General features: G+C 37.0%; 2 protein-coding genes across 2 annotated transcripts; both read right to left on the reverse strand.

The window, feature by feature from the left end:
- Positions 1-9,708: 9,708 nt before the first annotated feature.
- On the reverse strand, positions 9,709-11,047 carry LOC106415951 (50S ribosomal protein L21, chloroplastic). Its single transcript, XM_013856764.3, has 5 exons — positions 10,680-11,047; positions 10,422-10,502; positions 10,248-10,349; positions 10,091-10,165; positions 9,709-9,936 (listed from the first exon to the last, which is right to left on the reverse strand). Exons 1-5 carry the CDS (start codon positions 10,956-10,958, stop codon positions 9,862-9,864), a joined length of 612 nt encoding a protein of 203 aa, XP_013712218.1. The 5' UTR covers positions 10,959-11,047; the 3' UTR covers positions 9,709-9,861.
- A 4,844-nt stretch (positions 11,048-15,891) lies between these two features.
- On the reverse strand, positions 15,892-17,954 carry LOC106412695. Its single transcript, XM_048766740.1, has 5 exons — positions 17,808-17,954; positions 17,573-17,708; positions 17,431-17,501; positions 17,062-17,340; positions 15,892-16,950 (listed from the first exon to the last, which is right to left on the reverse strand). Exons 1-5 carry the CDS (start codon positions 17,952-17,954, stop codon positions 15,892-15,894), a joined length of 1,692 nt encoding a protein of 563 aa, XP_048622697.1.
- Between the last annotated feature and the right edge of the window lie 2,201 nt (positions 17,955-20,155).

Consider the following 20,155-nt stretch of genomic DNA (forward strand, 5'->3'; position numbering starts at 1 on the left):
GTGTGAATATGCAGGTAGTTTGTGAGTGAGCATCTCAAAGGGAGTTTTGTTTGAGATAACCAGAGAGGGTGTTCTGTTGATGAGAAACATGGCAGTGAGAATGCAATCCCCCCAGATGCTTTAAGAAATCCCAGACTGGAAGAGAAGTGCACGAGCCACATTAAGTATGTGTTGATGCTTGCGCTCCACAACCGAGTTTTGCTCAAGAGTTTCTGGACAAGAGTGATAGGAGATGATGCCTTTAGCTTTGTAAAGAGCATCAAATCGTAGCTCTGGTGCATTATCAGCACGTACCGCCTTTATGTTAGCATCATATTTCTTTTCCACCATTCCAATGAAATCAGGGAAAACAATGAGAACTCTTCAGTTTGAGAAGATAAACCCACATCACGATACGTCACGAGTGTGTCATCGTCGACTATTGTTAGGAAATACTTATAACCTTCCTGTGTAGATTCGGAAAATGTCCCCCAAACATCGATGTGTAGCATTTCAAAAGGTTTAAAGAAACGTTTATGATTTAAACGAAAAGAAAGCTTCTTTTGTTTAGCACGATGACGAATATCACAGTGCATCAATCCTTTATTCTTTGCCTTTGAAAATCCAAGTACATCAGAAAGTAGTTATATTTGCTCAAAAGAACTATGGCCAAAACGTTGATGCCAAACAGATGCATCAACTACAGTATTAGCAAAAGAAGAAGCATAAGTAGAGATAGCAGAACTCGAAGCAGCCAGATCCAGGACGTACAAGTTGGCAATGCGTCTACCGCTTCCAATCATCGATCTCCTGATAGGATCTTGTATTTGAAAAGAACCAGAATCAAAGACCACTTGAGCACCAATATCAGAAGTCAAGGAACTGACACTCAGAAGATTTAGTCTTAATTTTGGGATAAACAGAACATTCTATAGAGTTAATGTAGCATTGATAACAATCTGACCAATTCCACCAACTTTGAGTGTAGAACCATTAGGTAGATTCACAAAATGCTGAACAGAAGTATCAAGTTTAATGAAAGCATCAAGATTATGTGAAACATGGTGAGCAGCACTAGAGTCCACAATCCATGTGTGCATATCAGTAACACAGTGGGTAACACTCAAAATTCCAACAAAACTGAACGTTAAGGACGATAGATACTAGAGTGATCTTTGTGTTGAGAAGCAGGGGAAGTTGAAGACACAGGGTTAGACGAAGTCTAAAGCTGAGAACTGAAGTAGGCAATGAAATCTTGAATTTGATCTTTGTTCAGTTTCCCAACAAGATTGTCCAAGCCAGAGACATTGTGAGAAGGTTCTTGAACAGCAACGGTAGCTGCAACAGCAGGAGGCTTCGACTGTGATGACCTGTCAGTGTTCCATTTCCCTTTCTTCCAACCAACCGGATACCCATGTAACTTATAACAACGATCAAAAACATGACCAGTGTTGCCACAATGAGAACAGACTGCTCCAGGCTTCCTTTGAAAAGCATTCAACACACCTTGTTGATTAATGCTAGAATCACCGGGAATACACCAGACTGAACTGGGTTAGGAGATCTAGACAAATAGAGGGTTGAGTAGAATCTTGACTAACTTGGAAGGCATGTGGAGCGATCACTGAGTTAAACTGACATTGGCTATCGTCCTGATCCAGAATGTTGTAGATTTCAGCAAGATCAGAAAGAAGATTGCGCATAATGATTTGGCTACGAATGATCGATTATTTCTCATTCAAACCGACCAAAAATTTGATGGTTCTGCTTCGCTCAACTTTAGCTTTGGCTTCACGTTGGCTGTGAGACAACTAGGTCTGTTACAGCATAAACACATTTCAGGAGATTCAGTGCCATCAAGGTTATCCCAAAGGGTCTTGAGGGTAGTATAATAACTAGATAAATTTAGAGAGCCTTGACGGAAATCCTGAATCTGTTGGATCAACTGAAATGTGCATGGAAGGTTTGTCTTGTGAAAGCGATTGTGAAGATCAATCCATATTTCAGTGGCATCATCAAAAGACAAAATACTACCATAGATCTGCTTAGAAACCAAGTTGAGAAGCCAAGATTTAACCATGCTATTACAACGAGACCAGATCCGAAAAAGATGATTACCTGAATCAGGGCGAGGCAGTGAACTGTCAACAAAGGCGATTTTGTTCTTCGCATCAAGGGCGATCTTCATCGCAGAGCGCCACTGAGTATTGTTCAATCCATCCAGCTGAACGGAAACAATCATCAAACCTGGATGATCAACACTATGGAGAAACAGTGGAGAATGAACGTTGCCTGGGTTCATCATGGCGGAAAGAGCAAAAGGATCCGGTAATGTTGGAGCTACAACTGCTTCATGAGGAGAAGAGGAGCTACCATGGAGTGGATTCGAGCTACCAGCACTTGTGAAATGACCTGAACGGCGAGAAGGACGGAGATTGACAACCATCATGACGATGAAAACTCGAAACGAAAGAACAGAGATCGAAAAAGGTCAAAACGGAGCTCGAAATGACGAGCAGGAGACGATGTTGAGCTTGAGCTCAACGCTCTGATACAATAATAGAAGTTTAGAGGTGAACACAAATGGAGGTTTCTTCTTCAATGGAATACAGAAGAGGAACGTGATGAGAGAGAAGAGGAAACAAGAAAAATATTTTTGTTATTCACTAAAGTGTGTGTTAATCACACTATATACATGTTAATTGTTATCCGGAACAAACCAGTTATTAGACTAAGCCAATTGTACAACTAAACCATATATAATATATCTATAATAAACTAATAGTTTCTTGTCTTCTTTAGTGTGGAATTATGTCGCAGTTCCTAACAACTCCTTTACAGTTTGGTTATCCATTCTTGATCGTAACCCAACTCTTGGTAGATTAAGAGCTTCAGATCTGGATGTGGAGACTATGTGTCTTCTCCGTGGCACTCAGTATGAGTCTCGAAATCACTTCTTCAGGCGTCCTTATTTTATCGCCGTTTGGATGCAGGAATGCGTTTACTACTTTCCAAATGAATGCGACAATGTACTTGGTTGGCTATCTAGATGGTTTGGTGTTTTGGGATCCATGTATTTTATATTGTGTTTTCGGTTTAGTTGACTTTTTTATCCTTTAATTTAACATGTGTTTCTTTTGAATTTATTTTATTAAAATTTTCTATATTTTATTCGATTTAATTCGGTTAATGGTAGAATAATGATGAAGTGTAATAAAAGAATTAATAAAATTGATAACTAGACCTGAGGGTTAATTGAGATAAAGCAAACGTCTATTACTGCTTTAGTTAGATAACTAGTGGTATTCTACGCGCCGGGTTCGTATGTTTTATTATTTTTGATCCATATGATATTGGTAAGTGACAGTAGTGTATTTTCATTAATCAATTCAATAAAAATAGAATAAATAGCTTATAGTTACACAAAGTAAATATAGTTGAACTTAAAACATAAAGTAAAGTCGATGTTCCAAAAGGGAAACATGTAATGTGTGTGTTTGTTTTGTGATTATCTTGTTTAAACGAAAATAACAGTTTCTTTCATTCTCTTAAAGTAGTAAAAATCCTCGCATACTTTGTCCATATCATGGATGTGGCAATATGTTAGAGACTTCATTTGGGACGTATTGGTTAAATACTTTGTTTTCAAAATGATACTGAATCTAGTAAGTGAATTATTAATCATGGTCTAGCATCGCTCGGATCTGAATAGACTATTTTCTCAAAATAACTTATTATAAAATTGAAGTGTTCGTGAATAATTTTAGAGGTGGATGTTTGTTCTCACAATGTACATTTAAATATTTCAGTCCTCATGTGAAGTGTTTATTTGGTTTGACAACAAAAGTATAATATGCTAATGTAGTTGAATCTGTACAGTATGCGGGAGGTACAGAGCCTCTCATCAAACATGTTAAAGCAAGTCAATAATAAACCATATTCGTGAGTGTACGAAGTAGCCAAACGTTTTACTTCTCAAGTGTGTGCGAAGATATTATTTATTTGGTTTAAAGCTTTCATGTTTATTTAAATCTATTTTGGTTTTACTTTACCTTGTATTTATGACATTATACTATTTTTATTATGTATTCATTTGCGTTGGTATTTTATTAAAAAAATAAATCATTATTTTTATTTGACCATTTTTTATATCTTCTACATTATTAAAACAAAATCCCTCATAAAATTTTGTCTTTGATTTTGTGAAATAATTATAATGACATGTCACTCATATTTTATGCATATCATAATTAATTAATATGAACTAAACAATTAATTTAGAAAAAAATATTCCAAAACTAAAAAACAGTTAAAATCATGTATATTTTCTTCTTTTTAAAACACATCACTAATTTATTATCCTAAAAACTATTTAACAGATATTTGTTTTTTTTTAAAACGTACCAACTATTAAAAATTTATATAATAATTTTTTGAGAATATTATTGTTTTGCAGTTTAGAGTGTTTTTATAAAGACTAAACTAAAAACAATTTATATCTTTATTAAAAATAATAATAAAAAAAATTATTAAGTTTAAAATATTTAAAAATAAAATTCAGTACCTAAAATTGATAATATAAATATGTCATAAATAATAGAATATGTAAATAAATATTTCAACAAACAATCTATTAATGTGTATAAAATCTTTTAGCTTAATATATCAATAACATTTTTTTTGGGAACTTGTAGGAAAGAATAATATTCCTCAAAAAATATTATCAAATATAATATTTTATCATTAAAAATTATATCCAGTTTTATGACATTAAAAATCATTTAAAATAATGGAAGACGTGTCTAGATTTAGAAATTATACTATTTTGATTCTCATATATGTATATTTATATAAAAATTTAAAATTTAAGAAATTAAAACTATTAACAAATTATATATATATATATATATCAAAATATGCTATATACGTGTTATATACGGATCGTGGGGTTTATCCTTCGACTACGGATCTGTGTCAGATATATAAATATTGTATCTATGTTCGATCTTATTTTGAATGTGTTTATATTTTGAATATTGTAATTTAATCTGTTTAATTATTTTTATTTAGTTTGCATTAGCAACAGTTCCATTTTAATTTGGTTATCTTTTCTAATTAATTTTAGTTATCTTTCCATCACTTCTTTGTCTAACCTTAGCCGCATTACCATCATTCATATGAAGTGAAATAGAGTTGCTAAAAAAAAAGTGAAGTGAAATAGAAAAACAGAACAGAGGACTTGAACATCTTTATGATGATGTGGACGAACGCAACTTGAGAGTGCAACCAGAGCGGCCGCTGTGAAGTAGATAAACAGAATTGTATATGTTCATTACAGACCCTCTTTTGTTTTGATCTTTTGTGATCGTGTTGCTTTCTGGTTCTTATTATGGAAAACCAAAATCTTACTGTATAGAACAGAAGCAAAAGTGTTGATATACGCTCCATCAAAACAGGGAATGAAAAAACCAGAGTAGTTGCAGCAGCAGCTACAAAGGTCAAAAGCAAACCAGACCAAACAGTGGGCTAAATCCAGATTTAACAGTTGCATCAAATCTCTATGTTCCATGAAAATAAAAAGGTGAGACTCCTCCTCCTTCTTTGGCTGGATCCTTTTGCAACAACACATCATAATTGATCAAAGTCATCTGTGACAAAATCTGCAAAATACTAACAATATCTAATAGTTTGACAATAATTATTCCAAGAAAATAACACAATTTCCTCAACATCACTTTTTATATATTTATCTATACTAAGCTTTCCTAACTACCCAACAACTTCAACTAATGTAAATAGAGATTCATACTTGCTTTTAGCTGCATTAGTGTGAAAGCAAATATTTTACCTTGAAAGAAAATTTAATGATCGAGAGATAGTAAGGTGGAGAATCAAAGTTGGTCAAATTGGTGCATTCATCCAACTAAAAGACAGAGGAATGAGAAGCGTGCATAGCTTCTTTGAAACCAGACCACGTAGTGTTATCATCCACTGATTACAAATTAAACGATGACTCCTGCTATCTTCTCCACAAAACACTCTTTCATAATCTGGAATATGCTGCATAGTAAAGTGTTCTATTATTTCAAAAACCTCACTACCCAAAAAATCACCAAAAATGACATGAACTTAAGCATTTGTTACCTCTGCTGTATTGACTTCGAGAGTGGTTATAGAATAAACTTGTGATATTTCTTGCCTTATGTCTCTTCCTCGAGTTTTTATTGTTTTCTTTATTACCTTGGCTTAACCTTTTCTTTTCTCCTCGTGCTGCTCTCTAAACGTAGTAGTTTCTGTTAAATGATCTCTTGATGATCTCTGATAAAATCCAAAATTATTGGCCCTTGGCATCAAAATAAACATGACCAACTCCGACAGGCCAATCTTCCGCTTCTTGTAGATTTGGAATTATAAACAACAACCCAATCCGTGGTACTCAAATCCATGTCATTTTGTTCTATTCTGTAATGAAGATCTTCTAATGTGCAGCCTTTGGCAGAAGCGTAAATATCAACCATTGTTTTAACTGTTTCCAAAGGCAACCAACATCGATGATCTTCTTATCTTGAGACGCCTACTAAAATTTCAACCTAGGAAACAAAGTGTTATCAAACTCTTACGATGGGATAAAATCAAAACTCATAAAAGTCTGGAGAATTTGTCAGTAAACAAAACAGAGGATGCTTATAGAAACAAAAATGACACCTTGTTAACACGTATAGGCTTTCCATGGAGCTTAATCATGTTAAGAACCTTAATTGCCTGCATAATATGGGAATAAAATTATGCTATTGTGTAGAGAAAGAAATCAAAACTCTTGGAAAAGAGAAAGACTTACATAGCCAATGTCTTCCTCACAAAGGAAGTCAACCTTGATGAAGATTCGTCACCCTATCTTTGGGAACATACACATTAATTGATAAAATCCAAAAATAAACAGAGGATCTTAGTGTCAGATGAAGACCAGTTCTTCTAACTATAGCCAACAACCATAAGATACAGAAGCAACTAAGTGAAGATTATTCATATGAACCAAAGCGTTCAACTTACCAACATAGCCTGCTTGTATTAAACATTCCCAAAGAAATTCTTCAGATAGCTACAATTCACAGAGAAGAGAAACTGAGAAACACACAGTAAATCTACTGAATGAATCCAAAATCTAAAGTTAGGGAGAGAGAAAGGAGAAGAACCTGGGGGTCGGGATTCCCAACGTAAACAATAGATTCTTGGCTCCTCTTGGCTCTCAGTGGAGTGTTGTTTAGCTCCTACCCCAGGAGATATTAGAGTTATCATCTACTTCTCCTACTTTGTTTCCGCTACTGCACCAACATCGTAAATATCAAGTTATATTTTACAAACGTTAGAAATAGCGTTAGGGGGCGGTTGCGACGAATCTAGTCGTTCCCAGCAAGAATAAAATGAAGTTTCTCTTGAACCATATAGATTAGTCCTCACTTCAAATTTACTTGTGTTCTGGACCCATCTTGCCTCATGTGTTCCTCTTTGGGTCAGTTATATTGCAAAGGATTTCGTTCAAATGATTAGAGAAAGCCATAGTGTTGATCGGATTTTGTAGGAATCGACAATAAAAAAGAGAACAGAATCACTTACAGAAGTGGTAAGAAGCTCATCCTTATAGTGTTTGTACTGGGATCTCTTTTGTTTCAATTCAGTTGACCAGAGTGAACGTTCAGGTGTCAAGTATCCAAGCAAAACCTACAAAATAAAAAATCACATTTCAAATTTATCCTAAGGCTTTTCAAGCAAACAAAACTATATCCTAAATCTCAAATACCTTCCAGACAGTAGAACGGATTCCAGGAGAATCAGACAAACTTTGTAAAGAAGAACTCCTCAACTCCTTCATATTGATCACCTTCTTTGATAACTACTAATCAAAACCAAATCAATTGACTTAGAAGAATCTTAAGATAAGTTAATAAAGGAGGGACGGTTTGCGCAATTGACCTGACATCCGCTGAGAGATGAGCTTGGCGGGAAAAGTCCTCGGCGGAAGGAACACCTGAGTTTCCATTACCCCAGAGATATTGATACCGTTCCTCGGTTCCGAGGAAGCTGTGGAGAGCGGAGGAGCGGAACTGAGCCTGGAAGCAACGGAGATCTATTCTGACTTCTCGTTCACTTTAGTGGCGGGGGAATGACCATCGTCGTCGTTGAAAGACAACGGCGGAGGAGGAGCAGACCACATGGTGCTATTAAACCATTCCGACGCCTTTTTCCTCACCATGATTTGATGGATTGATCAAGGATTCAGTTTCCCAAGTATCGATCGAGAATAGATCAATTCTACGGCGATTGTGGAAATCCAAGTTCGATGTTTCTTCTTCTCTTCTCTGAGGGGAAGTCGTAGAGGTATATGCAATTATGTTGCGCAATAAAGAAAACTAATGGCTAATTAATCTCTCAAACGGAGAAAAAAAAAAGAAAGTTATACCGATCAAGGTTTTTAGAAGCATTTGTTTGCAGATGCACGTAAATTAGTTACGGCCCAATAAAATAAAGATCCAGTTATGAAAAATGGAAAATATCGTGCAAAAGAAAGTTTAGAAAATAATGATACGTGGCAACAATTGCCCTATACTGAATGATGAGGTGGAAGATTGTGGAGAGAGACAATTCTCCTTTATTGATATAGATTTTCTTTTCTTTTTGAGATCCAGCTCCTATGAGATTATCGTACTTCGTTGTATGGATCATTGGCTCAAATTTCTTAGGAAAATTGTTCAACAAGATAACAACATGATCCTCTTCACTCAAATCTATGTCTAAAATTGAGAGATCTGAAACCAGCTTGTTAAAGACATTCTTGTTCTTATCATCCTCCATACTGAAGCTACAAAACTTTGGTCTGAGACAACCTGTTTGGTAGATATTTGATCTGATATGTCGTCGTTTCAAGAGCATTCTTCATCTCATAAGCGGAGTGTGACTTGATAACCATACACTGGATTTGCTAGACTCACACTAAGGATATTTTAACCTTTCTAGCATTGTCAAGCCTCTTCAGATCAACAACAGCGCTTATATTGAAACTCTTTCTAATTGAATATTTTTTCCTTTTGGACCAACAAATTCTTCTAGTTGAAATACATAATCAAGTCCTGAAATTTCCAATTGATACAACACTATGTTCTCATATTGCGAAGTCCCATTCTCCATAAAACTTATCGTCCGGATTTTCCTTAGTAAGTTTCATGTTTAATCTGATCATAATCATAAAAAGAATAGCAACATAATCCAATATGGAACAACCACACAAAAATGTTAACCACCAAGCCACAAATCTCAAATACCTCACACAATAAGATTTTGTCCTTCAGATTTTCTTCAAGCACTTTGTGTGGTCTTTTGTTGTAAGATTGTGTCCTTTAGGTTTAGGAGAAGAATTCCAAATTCTTCCCAGTTTGAGTTTGTACCCCATTGTGGTTCACCAGTTCCTTAGATCCAGTCTTGATTACCATTGCTTCATGAGTGATTCTAACACAGAAGATATTTTGATGGTGACGTTAGGGTATAAGATACCCCTTTATCAAGTTTAGAGAGGACCATTCTTTTGGTTAGGAACTCTATTTCCACTCTTACGGAATATTCTTCTATGATCTGAGGACACACCGTAGTGACTGTATCAAGTATCAACTCACAACTCTATGATATATTCAATACGTCTAGACGGATAGATGGAGACTTGAAATATGGGATAAGAAATGGCAGAAGTGAGTATATATTAATATACTGCATCTTAACATACTCAACAGAAATGAAATGGTCTGGTCTTTCAGAAGTACATAGAAAAGATCAGAAAATTGAACATTCAAGAAGCATATTTTTTTTTCAAAGATCCTATACTTCTCTAGACATTTAAACAGCAACGTTGGGTGACGCTGGATACTCTTCGTACCCTGTGATTCCTGTAATCCTAATCCTCGTATTTGGCTGCATCATCAAGACAAAAATCACAATGCAATTGTTATTATTTACAGTTCTATGTGTACCAAATCATACGAACTAACTGATACTAGTATGTGCGGATTACATTATATCTAGCTAAAGGAAAAGATGACTTTGAACAACAGAGAGCAGTGAATACCTGTCGGTGACCGATATTTCTGCGGTATTTCTTCTTGGGCTTGTACTTGAAGACGACTACTTTATCATTCAGACCCTGCAGCAACACAAAGACATTGCAAGTTAGCGGTCGAAAAGACACCACTTAAACTCAAGAAAGACTTGGGTATTGATTTTACTTGATTTTCCACTACAGCATGCACAGTAGCATTGGTAACAACCGGTTTGCCGATGTAAGTATGTGTCTTTGTGCCGACAAGCAACACTTTGTTCAAAACAATCTGCACAAGAGAGATGAAAAAGTTTGAGACCGCAAACGACACTGTTAACATAGACAAAATGTGTTCCTATACCTGATCATCAACATTAGCATCTTTGAGCCGCTGAGTGTAGAGATATCTCCCTGGGAAAACAATGTATTGGCGTCCGCCAACCTGTTGAATCAATGAGATAATGAAAATTTCATTACACAAAAGGCTTTAAAACACCACTTTAGAAAGCAAAACTGTTCTTGTAGATAAGCTCTCACTAAAACACAAACCTTACTCACAGAGTCTCCTGAATAAGTCTAAATCAAACAAAAAATAGGAATTGCTAATTCAGTAGCTAACCATAACAACGGCGAAGATCTGTTCTCGTTTAGGTTTATCATCTGAGACCACCACAGCTTCAATATCGGTAGTCTCCGGTTCAGCCACGATGGCTGATTCGGCGAATTTCGGAGCGGCGGGGAACGCGGGTCGAGACGTAGACGCAGCGGAAGTAGAAAGAAACCCAATTGTAGGTCTAGCCAGACTCAATGAAGGCTTAGAGAGGGAGCGCGGTGGAGCGACACTGCAATGAGCAGAGAAAGCAGAGCAAAGAGAAAGCGTCGCTGAGGGAGAAGCCATGTTGTTTTTCGCCGATAGCTCTAAGCTCAGAGTCCGAACTAAGAAGAAGCTCGAGAGAGAATAAATCGGCCGTGTTATCCTATCCACTTACAATTAAATTACCAGTGTAACCCTTTTACGTCAAATTACCAGTGCAACCTTATCTTCTTAACTCTGAATGCCCCTCCCTCTCGATTACAAATGCTGATTTCACCCTTTAATAAAAAATAATATATTTTTTATCTTTTTTTTTATATATAAAATCCGGTAAAACTTGGTTAAAGACGTTAGAGAACTTAATGAAATCAACTTATTACCAACCCGACCCAACCAAACTAAATCGGGTCGAGCCCAATTCCTAATCTCTAAACGACGCGTTTCGTCTCTCTCCACCTAAATCCCGTCTCTCTCCGGCTCCTCTCTTTTGCGATTACGAAACGGAACCCTAGCCTCCGTGCGTCGTGGCCTTCTTCGTCGTCCTCCCCCGTCTAAATCGAGAATCCATCAATCTCTCCCTCTTATTTCTCGGGTCTCAACTCTCTATTTGTAATCGTTAGCAAGTTAAACCCGAAATCCTAGAGTCGAGAACCGCTTCGTTTCTTCTTCCTTCTCTGACGAAATCTAGTCTCCATCTTCGTTCCTTTTCGTAAGTGAGTAGTTTCCTTTGAGTATTACATTTTTGAGATGTCTTAATTGATGTTTGCTATGCGGTTTGCATTTGGAGTAATTTACGGTGACTTGTTGTGTTTGTAACTTCTTGTACAGGAAATGAAGGGCCGAAAAAGAAAGAATCCATCTACTACGTCCGTTGGAGTCTCCAGTAGAACTAGAGCTAGAAAGGCGGTCTCAGATGGGAATGAGCCGACAAGAGAAACGACTGTAGTTTCGCTCTCTGTTGATTCTGAAAGTGAAGACATGTCTGCTGTATCATTTAAGGTAGTTTTTGCACTCATTTTAATCATTGTCAGTGAGAAAGTATACTAGTTTTAGTAGTAACGAATGACTAATACATATATATTATGATTGCAGGCAAGACAACCACCGCAGCCCCTTGAATTATACTTCAAGAGCACAGAGTTCACGAAGACTTGCAAGATTCAAACCAAGTGCTTTGTGAAGAATACAGTGGACGTGATTAAGAAGCTTAAGGAGGAGGTTAAATGGTTCACAAGCGATCCTCAGTTTCGTCACTTCTTCCACATGTCTGATGAACAATACCTGAAGCTCCAAGGAATGTGGATGTTACTCTTGCGCACCATTTCGACTGAAGAAGAAGATGTTGCATGGTTTGGGGTGAATGGTGTGTCCATCCGCTATTCTATGAGGGAGCATGCCCTCATCTCGGGCTTAGACTGCCATAAGCATCCGAAGAAATATTTGAAGCTCGAGAGTACTAAGTTTGTGGATTATTACTTTGGTGGACTAAAGAAAATCACCATAACTGATGTGGAGCACAAGCTGTTGTCTATGAAGACGCCATGCAATGATAGATTGAAGATGGCTGTCTTGTTCTTCCTTGGCCGGGTTATCAGAGGACAGGCAAAGGATTTCGGACCAGTAGACCCGTTCATCTTAAGGATCGTGGAAGATTTGGATGTTTGCAGAACATTTCCTTGGGGTCGTCTGACATTTGAAGATGCAATAAAGAACCTTAAGCATATGATGGAGCTTCTGAAGGGTGAAGTGCACTCGGCATGCGGCTTTCCTGGATTCATAATTCCATTAGAGGTAAAGCATACAATTTAGTAAAATATTAGTTGTTTTATAACCGTAAATCCGATAGCGCTACAATATTTGTGTAGATTTTGGCTTTGAGTGTATTCCTAATCTGGGGAAAAGATTTCGACTATCTGCAGACAGACCTTGTGAAGATTGTCCTAGGATGTGCAAGAGCCGGTTTACAAAGAGTAGCATGAAGAGCTATCCTTTGGAAGATATATATGCTGCACTTGGACACACAAAGGTATATGTATATATACTTTGTAGTAGAAACTAGAAGAATATAATAAAATTTAAACTGATTTTCCTTTTCCGTTTTATTTTCAGGTTATTAACAGTGTGTTGGTGCCAACTGTGGGTGAGAAAATCATGCTGGCTCGTATAATTGATGAGGAGCCAGAGTATCATTGTGAGGGAAGCACAAGTGATACTTGGAACCACTGGCTAAATGTGAAGCAGAAGAAGATATTTTGGAAAGAACTATACGACTTAGATGTTGCTGCACGAGTGTTTAAAAAGAAGGACAAAGAAAAGGTGACGTTTTTAGAAGATTCGTCTTCTAATTCTGTGTTGGAGAGCTTGAAAGCTCTGGAAGAAAGGATTTTGGGGGCCATGAGTGATGGGTTTTCTGGTCTTAAATTAGTGGTGGAGACAAAGCTGGGTGATATGGATGGGAGGATGAGTAAATTTAAAAAGAACCAGCGACAACTTAGAAGAAGGGCAAATAAAATAAAAGAAAGACTGACTTCTATTGAGAGCAAGAAAAATGAGAAGAAGAACTATGGTGAAGATATGGATTTTGGACAGTGGGATGATAAGGATTATGGTAAAGCTGAAGGGAAGGAAAACAATGAGAAGGCTAAGGAAGACAAGGGAAACAGTGAGTCTAGCAAGGAAAAGAATGTAGTCTCGGGTGGAGAAAACAGTAAGGATGGTGAGAAAGACAAGGGAAACATGGAGGATAATATGGAACAAGATGACGAAGAGGAAGAGCAAGTTGTTGTGAAGAAAGGGACTGGAAGCAGTGAAGAAGAGAAGGAGAACGAGGCTGATAAAACAGAGCTGGGAACTAAGGAAGAAGATGAGGTATCTGAAGAAGATTACGATACTGGGGAAGAGGCTGAGAAGAGGAGAGTAGAGGATGATGCGTTATGGAGGAGTATTCTTTCTGAAGAGGCTGAGTATCTAGAGAAAGAGGCTGAGAAAGTTGCCAAGGGAACTCCTACACCACCACGTGGTAGACCGAAGAGATTGGCCGCGAGAAAAATAGTACTTACACCACCAGAGGAGTTTTTAAGAGGACCAGTGGTAACTGAGCCATCACCTATCGAGAATGAAAAAGAGGCTGAGGAGATGGCAGTTGAAGTTGAAGAAAGTGACGAGGAGAGTCCCACCGAGAAAAATGCTGAAGAAATAGTGGAGGAAGAAGAAGTTGTGGAGGAGAGTCCCACCGAGAAAAATGCTGAAGAAATGGTAGAAGAAGAAGAAGCAATAGAGGAGAGTCCCACCGAGAAAAATGCTGAAGAAATGGTGGAAGAAGAAAAAGCAATAGAGGAGAGTCCCACCGAGGAAAATGTTGAGAAAATGGTGGAGGAAGAAGTTGTGGAAGAAGAAGCTATGGAAGAAGAAGCTGTGGAAGCAGAGGAAGCTGCGGAAGAAGCGGATAAAGTGGTTGAGAAAGAGGGTGAGACAGTTGTCGAGGAAGAGGGTGATAAATACACTGATGAAGAAAAGCAAATGTGGGCCTTGGTCGTTTACAAGGCTAGTGAGGAGATGGCGGATGGGACCAATGAGGTGAGGAGAGATGGAACCAATGAGGTGAGGACAGGGTTCAAGCTTAGGTGCAAACAGAAGATAATGATGTATGGAAAACCAATGAAGGTTACAGCTACGAAGAGGCACATACCAAGTAACGAATCAGCACCTGTGATTGCACGTACGCCAAGGGAGAAGAGAAAACCTCAGTGGCTGCAGAGTCCCTACACGCAGGTGAATACCGAAGACATTGACGGGCCTAAGAAGAAGCGTAAAACAAAGGCTAAGTAGGCCTTTGGAAATTATTTATGTATTTGAAGTATTTAAAATTTGGTATGATGTTTAAACTTGGTTGTAGTATGCTTTTGGATGTTTAAACTTTGTTGTATTATGCTTTTTGGATGTTAAAAAACAGGTTTGGAAACTGTTTTCAAGTAAGGCTATGTCCAAAAATGAGTTAGATGGATAACTGGTTTTACTACTAGGTTTACTAAGGCCAAAAAAACACTTGGTAATACGAAAATATACTCATAGCACATGTTAATAATGTACTCATGTAAAACGTGCAACCGTTATATACATAAATATAATATTCAAATTACACTTAGTAATTCTTGGTATTCTTCAAAGAGTTAGTAATACTACCTTACACATAGTAATTCTTTGGCAATTTTTAGGTTTTTCTAGTTAAACCCGTAGAATATGAAATTTGTTTTAGTAAAACCAATGATTTTACACTACGATTATCATCAAAGAAAACATTTGCAGCAGAAATTTTCCAGGAATATGTATTTTGTTAGATTTTCCTAACTATAGTCTAACTATTCACACACTAACAATATAAGTTAAGGGAGTTTTTTAGAAAACTGAATAGGTTTTTCTTAAACAATTGAAAATAATAATCAAAATAGTTTTAATATACATATTAATCATATATAGTCTACGAATTGAAAATACTCATGAAAAATATAAGGGTTCTATATACTAAACATATATACTCATACTAATATATATGTAGTCCAAATAACACATAATAAACTCAGTAATCCTAGTAGACCAAATAACACATAGTAAACCCAAAAAATCTAGTAGTCCAAATAACACATAGTAAACTCAGTAAACTCATTTGTCCAAAAAACACATAGTAAACCCAGTAATCCTAGAAATCAAACACCTGGACCTGCACCAATTCCACATTCAAAATACGCTCCTGACCTCCTCCTCTCGCTCTTCCTGTGCCGCTGGAACTGCCAGCGCCGCTGGTACTGCCTGTGCCGCTAGCGCTGCCTGTGCCGCTGGCTTTACCTGTGCCGCTGGCTCTCCCACTCCCTTTGCCTCTTTTTCCTCTTCCACGAGATTCTCCTGCCGATGGAAATCTAGTTTGCTGCGGTTTTCCTTTCTTGACTTCAAAATCTGGAGGAAGCACTTTCATTGGTTTAACTTCTTCTAGTATAATCCAATCAGACATATGAGGAACAGGTTATATTGTCATGTGATAAGCCAAAGCCCATTGCTCCACTAAATAGTACTTAGAACAATACTCAGATAGATGAAGTTCCTTTCCCGCTTTATCAGTCATGAATGTGGCAGCAGCTACTGCATGGACACATGGGTATTTGTCTTTATCAAATTGCTCATAGCTACAAGTCATCATAGCCATATCAACGGTATAACGCTTCCCGTCACTTCCTGAGACACTGTACTCAAGATGGAAGCTGTTTAACTCGACAACAGAAAGAAACCCTGCATCAACACATCTTTTAGACATTTCGGTTTCCACAAGAGGAACAAGCTTTAGTGCGGGTGGAATTTCAGCTGCCTCCTTCCTATGTATGTTGAACCATTCAGCCATTTTCCCGACGATGAAATCAAACATTGGTAGTATGTTTAACTTTCTCGCGTCACTAATAACACCATTAATAGATTCCACTGAATTGGTGGTGTCAACATTGTACCTATCTCCTTCAAAGTAACATCTCGCCCATTTCCTCTCTTCAACACTTTTGTCAAGATACTCCGCTGCGCTAGGATACCTCATGTGAAAAGCATTATAAAGGTTCAAGAACTCAGCCTCTGTATAAGCGTGTGCGCAGTACATAAACTTAAACGCACAAGTGTCTCTGTTGTTACGGACGTGTACTTTAACATTCTGAGATAAATGCCATATACAATACCCATGAGCGGCCTGAGGGAACACTAGACTTACTGCTTTTATCAAGCTTTTGTTTCTATCTGAAAGAAACACCAATCCAAGGACATCAGATATCACTGATTTCAACTGTTCCATAAACCACACCCAACTATGCTCTTTCTCACCATCTGCAATACCGAACGCAATTGGATAGTGGTGATGATCGGGATATTGAGCAGTCGTAACTAATAGAACTCCACCATAAACATTCTTCAGGTGTGTTGCATCGACAATGAGGACTTTCCTCATAGCGATAAACCCTTCTATGCTAGCTCCCAAAGCAAAAAACAGATACTTAAACTTTTGGGCCTCATCCACAACCACTCGAGCTACTTTGCCAGTATTCGACTGCTTCAGCATGTGCATATAAGAATTTAATAAAGTATAACTCTCTTATGAACTTCCTCGCACTTTATTAGCAGCTAATCTTTTTTCTCTCCATGACGTTGTGTATGATACTTGCACAGCCACCCTGTGATGAACCGAATCGATAAAGGCGTTGGGAGCTGGTGTGTCTAAACTACCGGGATAATCTTGAGCCAAAACAGCTGCAACGATTCCTGGTGTGTCTCTCCTTCTATTAGGCAGTGTTCTTGTAGTAACAACAAAACATCTATGCTGTTTGATGTAACTTCTAACCGTCCAACAATCTGAATTCATCAACTTTGCAACACGCACAAACCACTTGCAGCCTTCTTTGGCTGCTCGGCATTTTATCACATATCTCTTAGTGTCCGACTTAATTACATCATACTCAAAACACTTCAGATGTGAAGCCGTCTAAATATGAACTTGTGCTTCCTCCTTGGTTCTAAATTATTGACCTACAGCCAAATCCATACCATCATCCCGTTCCTTGACAACTGGTGTTACTTCAACTGATGGTCTTGCTTCTGTATCTTCAATCACAATCGCATCTCTTTTGGTGACATTATCATGCATTTCAAGTCTTCGTAAAGTGTGAGCACACCATCTGCTTCACAAGCCTCTCTATCAGTAGCCCATGTATCAGTAGCCTCTCTATCGGATAGACTGACATAGACATCAGCTTCATCATCCTCGTCTTCAACCGTTTTGTTGAACTCCACATGTAGAACACTTCTACACTTCTCATGATTTACTTGCAGTAGATAACCAAAAACATCTTCATCATTCCAGACATATGATAGCTTGTTCGAATACAATACCATTGGAAAGTAACTAACCTTCGTTTCCATCTTATATCCATTTACCTTTATCTTTCTGCAAATACGCTCAACCAAAGCAGAGTATGTGATCTCCTCCACTGATTTCTTAAACACAATCGTGTGAATTTCATCTTCTCCTTCACCATCTCCCGAAATCCATTTCATTTCGGCCCCATCCTTAATATAATATCCCCCGTAGTCATAACAAATGATTGTGCAAGGTGGATTTTGCATTTTTCCTGAAATAAAATAGAATTTTAATTACATTTACAATTTCATTACCATTATTAGGATGCTTAAACTCTCTTACTAATACTTTTTCATTTCATTTCAGTAATATACTTAGTAATACTAATATTACTAGTAAAACAGTTTTACCTTAGTAAATTTTAGTTATCATAGTAATACCCAGAAATTATGTTTGCACTAACTAATAAAATTTTTAGGACGATTTTGTTCAGATTTTACATTACCCATGATATATAATTCATATTAATGAAATTACACACAAAATATCATCGAAAATGGACATAAAATATACCATAAACCCATAAACATAGTTTTCAAAATCCTTTTAAATCTCTTAAAATTTGCATCCGGTCTTTCTTTTTAAACACTAGGCGAGATATACACTTCTTTTTAATAGTAGTCCAGCAAAAATTTCATCAAAACCAGACATAAAATATACCCGAAATCCATATTCACAGTTTTCAAACTCGTTTTTAGTCTCTCAAAACTTTCATCAACTCTTACTTTTTTTAACATTACCCCTCATATACACAACATTTAAATGCTATTCAACAAAAAAAAAAAAAAAATCAAAAACGGACAAGAATAACCTGTTTATGTTTATGAAGCTTCAAATTCGCTAATGGAGAGTGAGGAAAGAGAGCTTCACGCGGAGAAAGAAGGAAACTTGAAGACATGTTGGCCAGGTCTTCTCTGATTGGTTAAGGTTGTCCCTGGTGGGCCATCTTGGTTGTTGGTTTATTTAAGTGAATAAATAAATGAGTTAATAAGGTGGAATAAATATCTATATATATAAAGTTGGATTTTTCCCTTCTTATGACATGTGGAAGAGGAGTTTGTTGACATGTGTCCTCACGTATTTTTTTTTGTATTTAAATTCTTCTTCTTTTAAATTATTGCAATTTTCTCCATCAATTTCTAATTGTGTATTATCTAATCCTTCTCACACTTATTGGTCTCTAAAATTCAAGAAATAAATAAAATAATATAAATATATTTTAAATATTTAATTTATTCACACCTAAAAATAGCAAGACTTTTCATCATTTTATTATTTTTACTAATTTTTATTATTTTATTTACAAATTATATTTATTTCACTATTAGTATCATAAGATAATTAAATTAAGAATAAGAAACTAAACAACCAACACATAAACTAAGAAAGCGGGCCGAAGGGAGAATAATAATCGAAAGTCCAAAACCACCAAAAAGCAGGAAAATATATGCCTAAAACACCGGAATCACAACCAGTAGCTAAAAAGTAAGAAACACTTCACAGACTAAACAAGAACATACAAGACGGCATGCAACTGAAAAACCACAAAGCTCTGGATAGAAGGGACCAAAGCTCCAAGAGACTAACTCCGCACACCTATACCAAGGAAAACATGGAAAGAAAAGAAACAACTTGAGAGAGGGAGAATGGAAGACAACCACCAAAAAATCAGAGACTAAACTTGAGACCAGAAATAACCTTCCAAGCCCACATAGCATACACGAACGAAAACATTATCCAAATCTCGAGTGGCAAACATGGTGAAAGGGAGAGCCACCAGAGATGCGATGAAAGCTGCAAAGAGATGCAAGAATAGAGAGGGAAAGGGAGACAGAGCGAAATCAGAAAACTATGGAGCCGTCCTCGAGCTATGAAAGAGAGCATAGAAGTCAGAACACCAAAAACTAGATCTTGAAAACCAAAACTAGCAGAGACTATTGACGGTAAGCCAACGACGAGGAATAAAAAATCAAAGACGAATAAACTCTGACCCAACCAAGGAGATGCAGTTCCCAACATCAGCTGAAATCTAAGGAAGAAGAGGAGCAATCAATATTGACTGGAACAGCCTACAATGCCGTGGGAAGCAACCGAACAACTGAAAACTCATAAAATCCGATCTGCAATAAATACCATATAATCTCATAAGTGAAGAAGGCAAGAGGAACAAGAGAAAAATGTGAGTCTTTTTCCGGTGATGGTGAGAAGCACCGCACACCAGAAACGTAACGAAATACATAGACGGTGAGGGCTCAAGTTTAAAATATGGGGAGAGGGCAAAAAAACATCTTAAAAATTATAATTTTCAAAAATATAAAAAAAATATAATACAATTTTG

This window comes from Brassica napus, chromosome C8 (assembly GCF_020379485.1).
Source record: "Brassica napus cultivar Da-Ae chromosome C8, Da-Ae, whole genome shotgun sequence".
NCBI lineage: Eukaryota > Viridiplantae > Streptophyta > Magnoliopsida > Brassicales > Brassicaceae > Brassica > Brassica napus.

Excerpts from the sequence above, each read along its gene's own strand:
- LOC106412695 (XM_048766740.1), bottom strand. The coding sequence starts at position 17,954 with ATGAAATGGATTTCGGGAGATGGTGAAGGAGAAGATGAAATTCACACG. Across the intron at positions 17,502-17,572 it reads AGAGGCTTGTGAAGCAGATG|ATACAGAAGCAAGACCATCA; the intron begins GTGTGCTCACAC and ends TTGTGATTGAAG. Across the intron at positions 17,341-17,430 it reads ATGATGGTATGGATTTGGCT|TCGGACACTAAGAGATATGT; the intron begins GTAGGTCAATAA and ends GATGTAATTAAG.
- LOC106415951 (XM_013856764.3), bottom strand. The coding sequence starts at position 10,958 with ATGGCTTCTCCCTCAGCGACGCTTTCTCTTTGCTCTGCTTTCTCTGCT. Across the intron at positions 10,166-10,247 it reads ATGCTGTAGTGGAAAATCAA|GGTCTGAATGATAAAGTAGT; the intron begins GTAAAATCAATA and ends GTGTTGCTGCAG. Across the intron at positions 9,937-10,090 it reads GAAATATCGGTCACCGACAG|CCAAATACGAGGATTAGGAT; the intron begins GTATTCACTGCT and ends TTGATGATGCAG.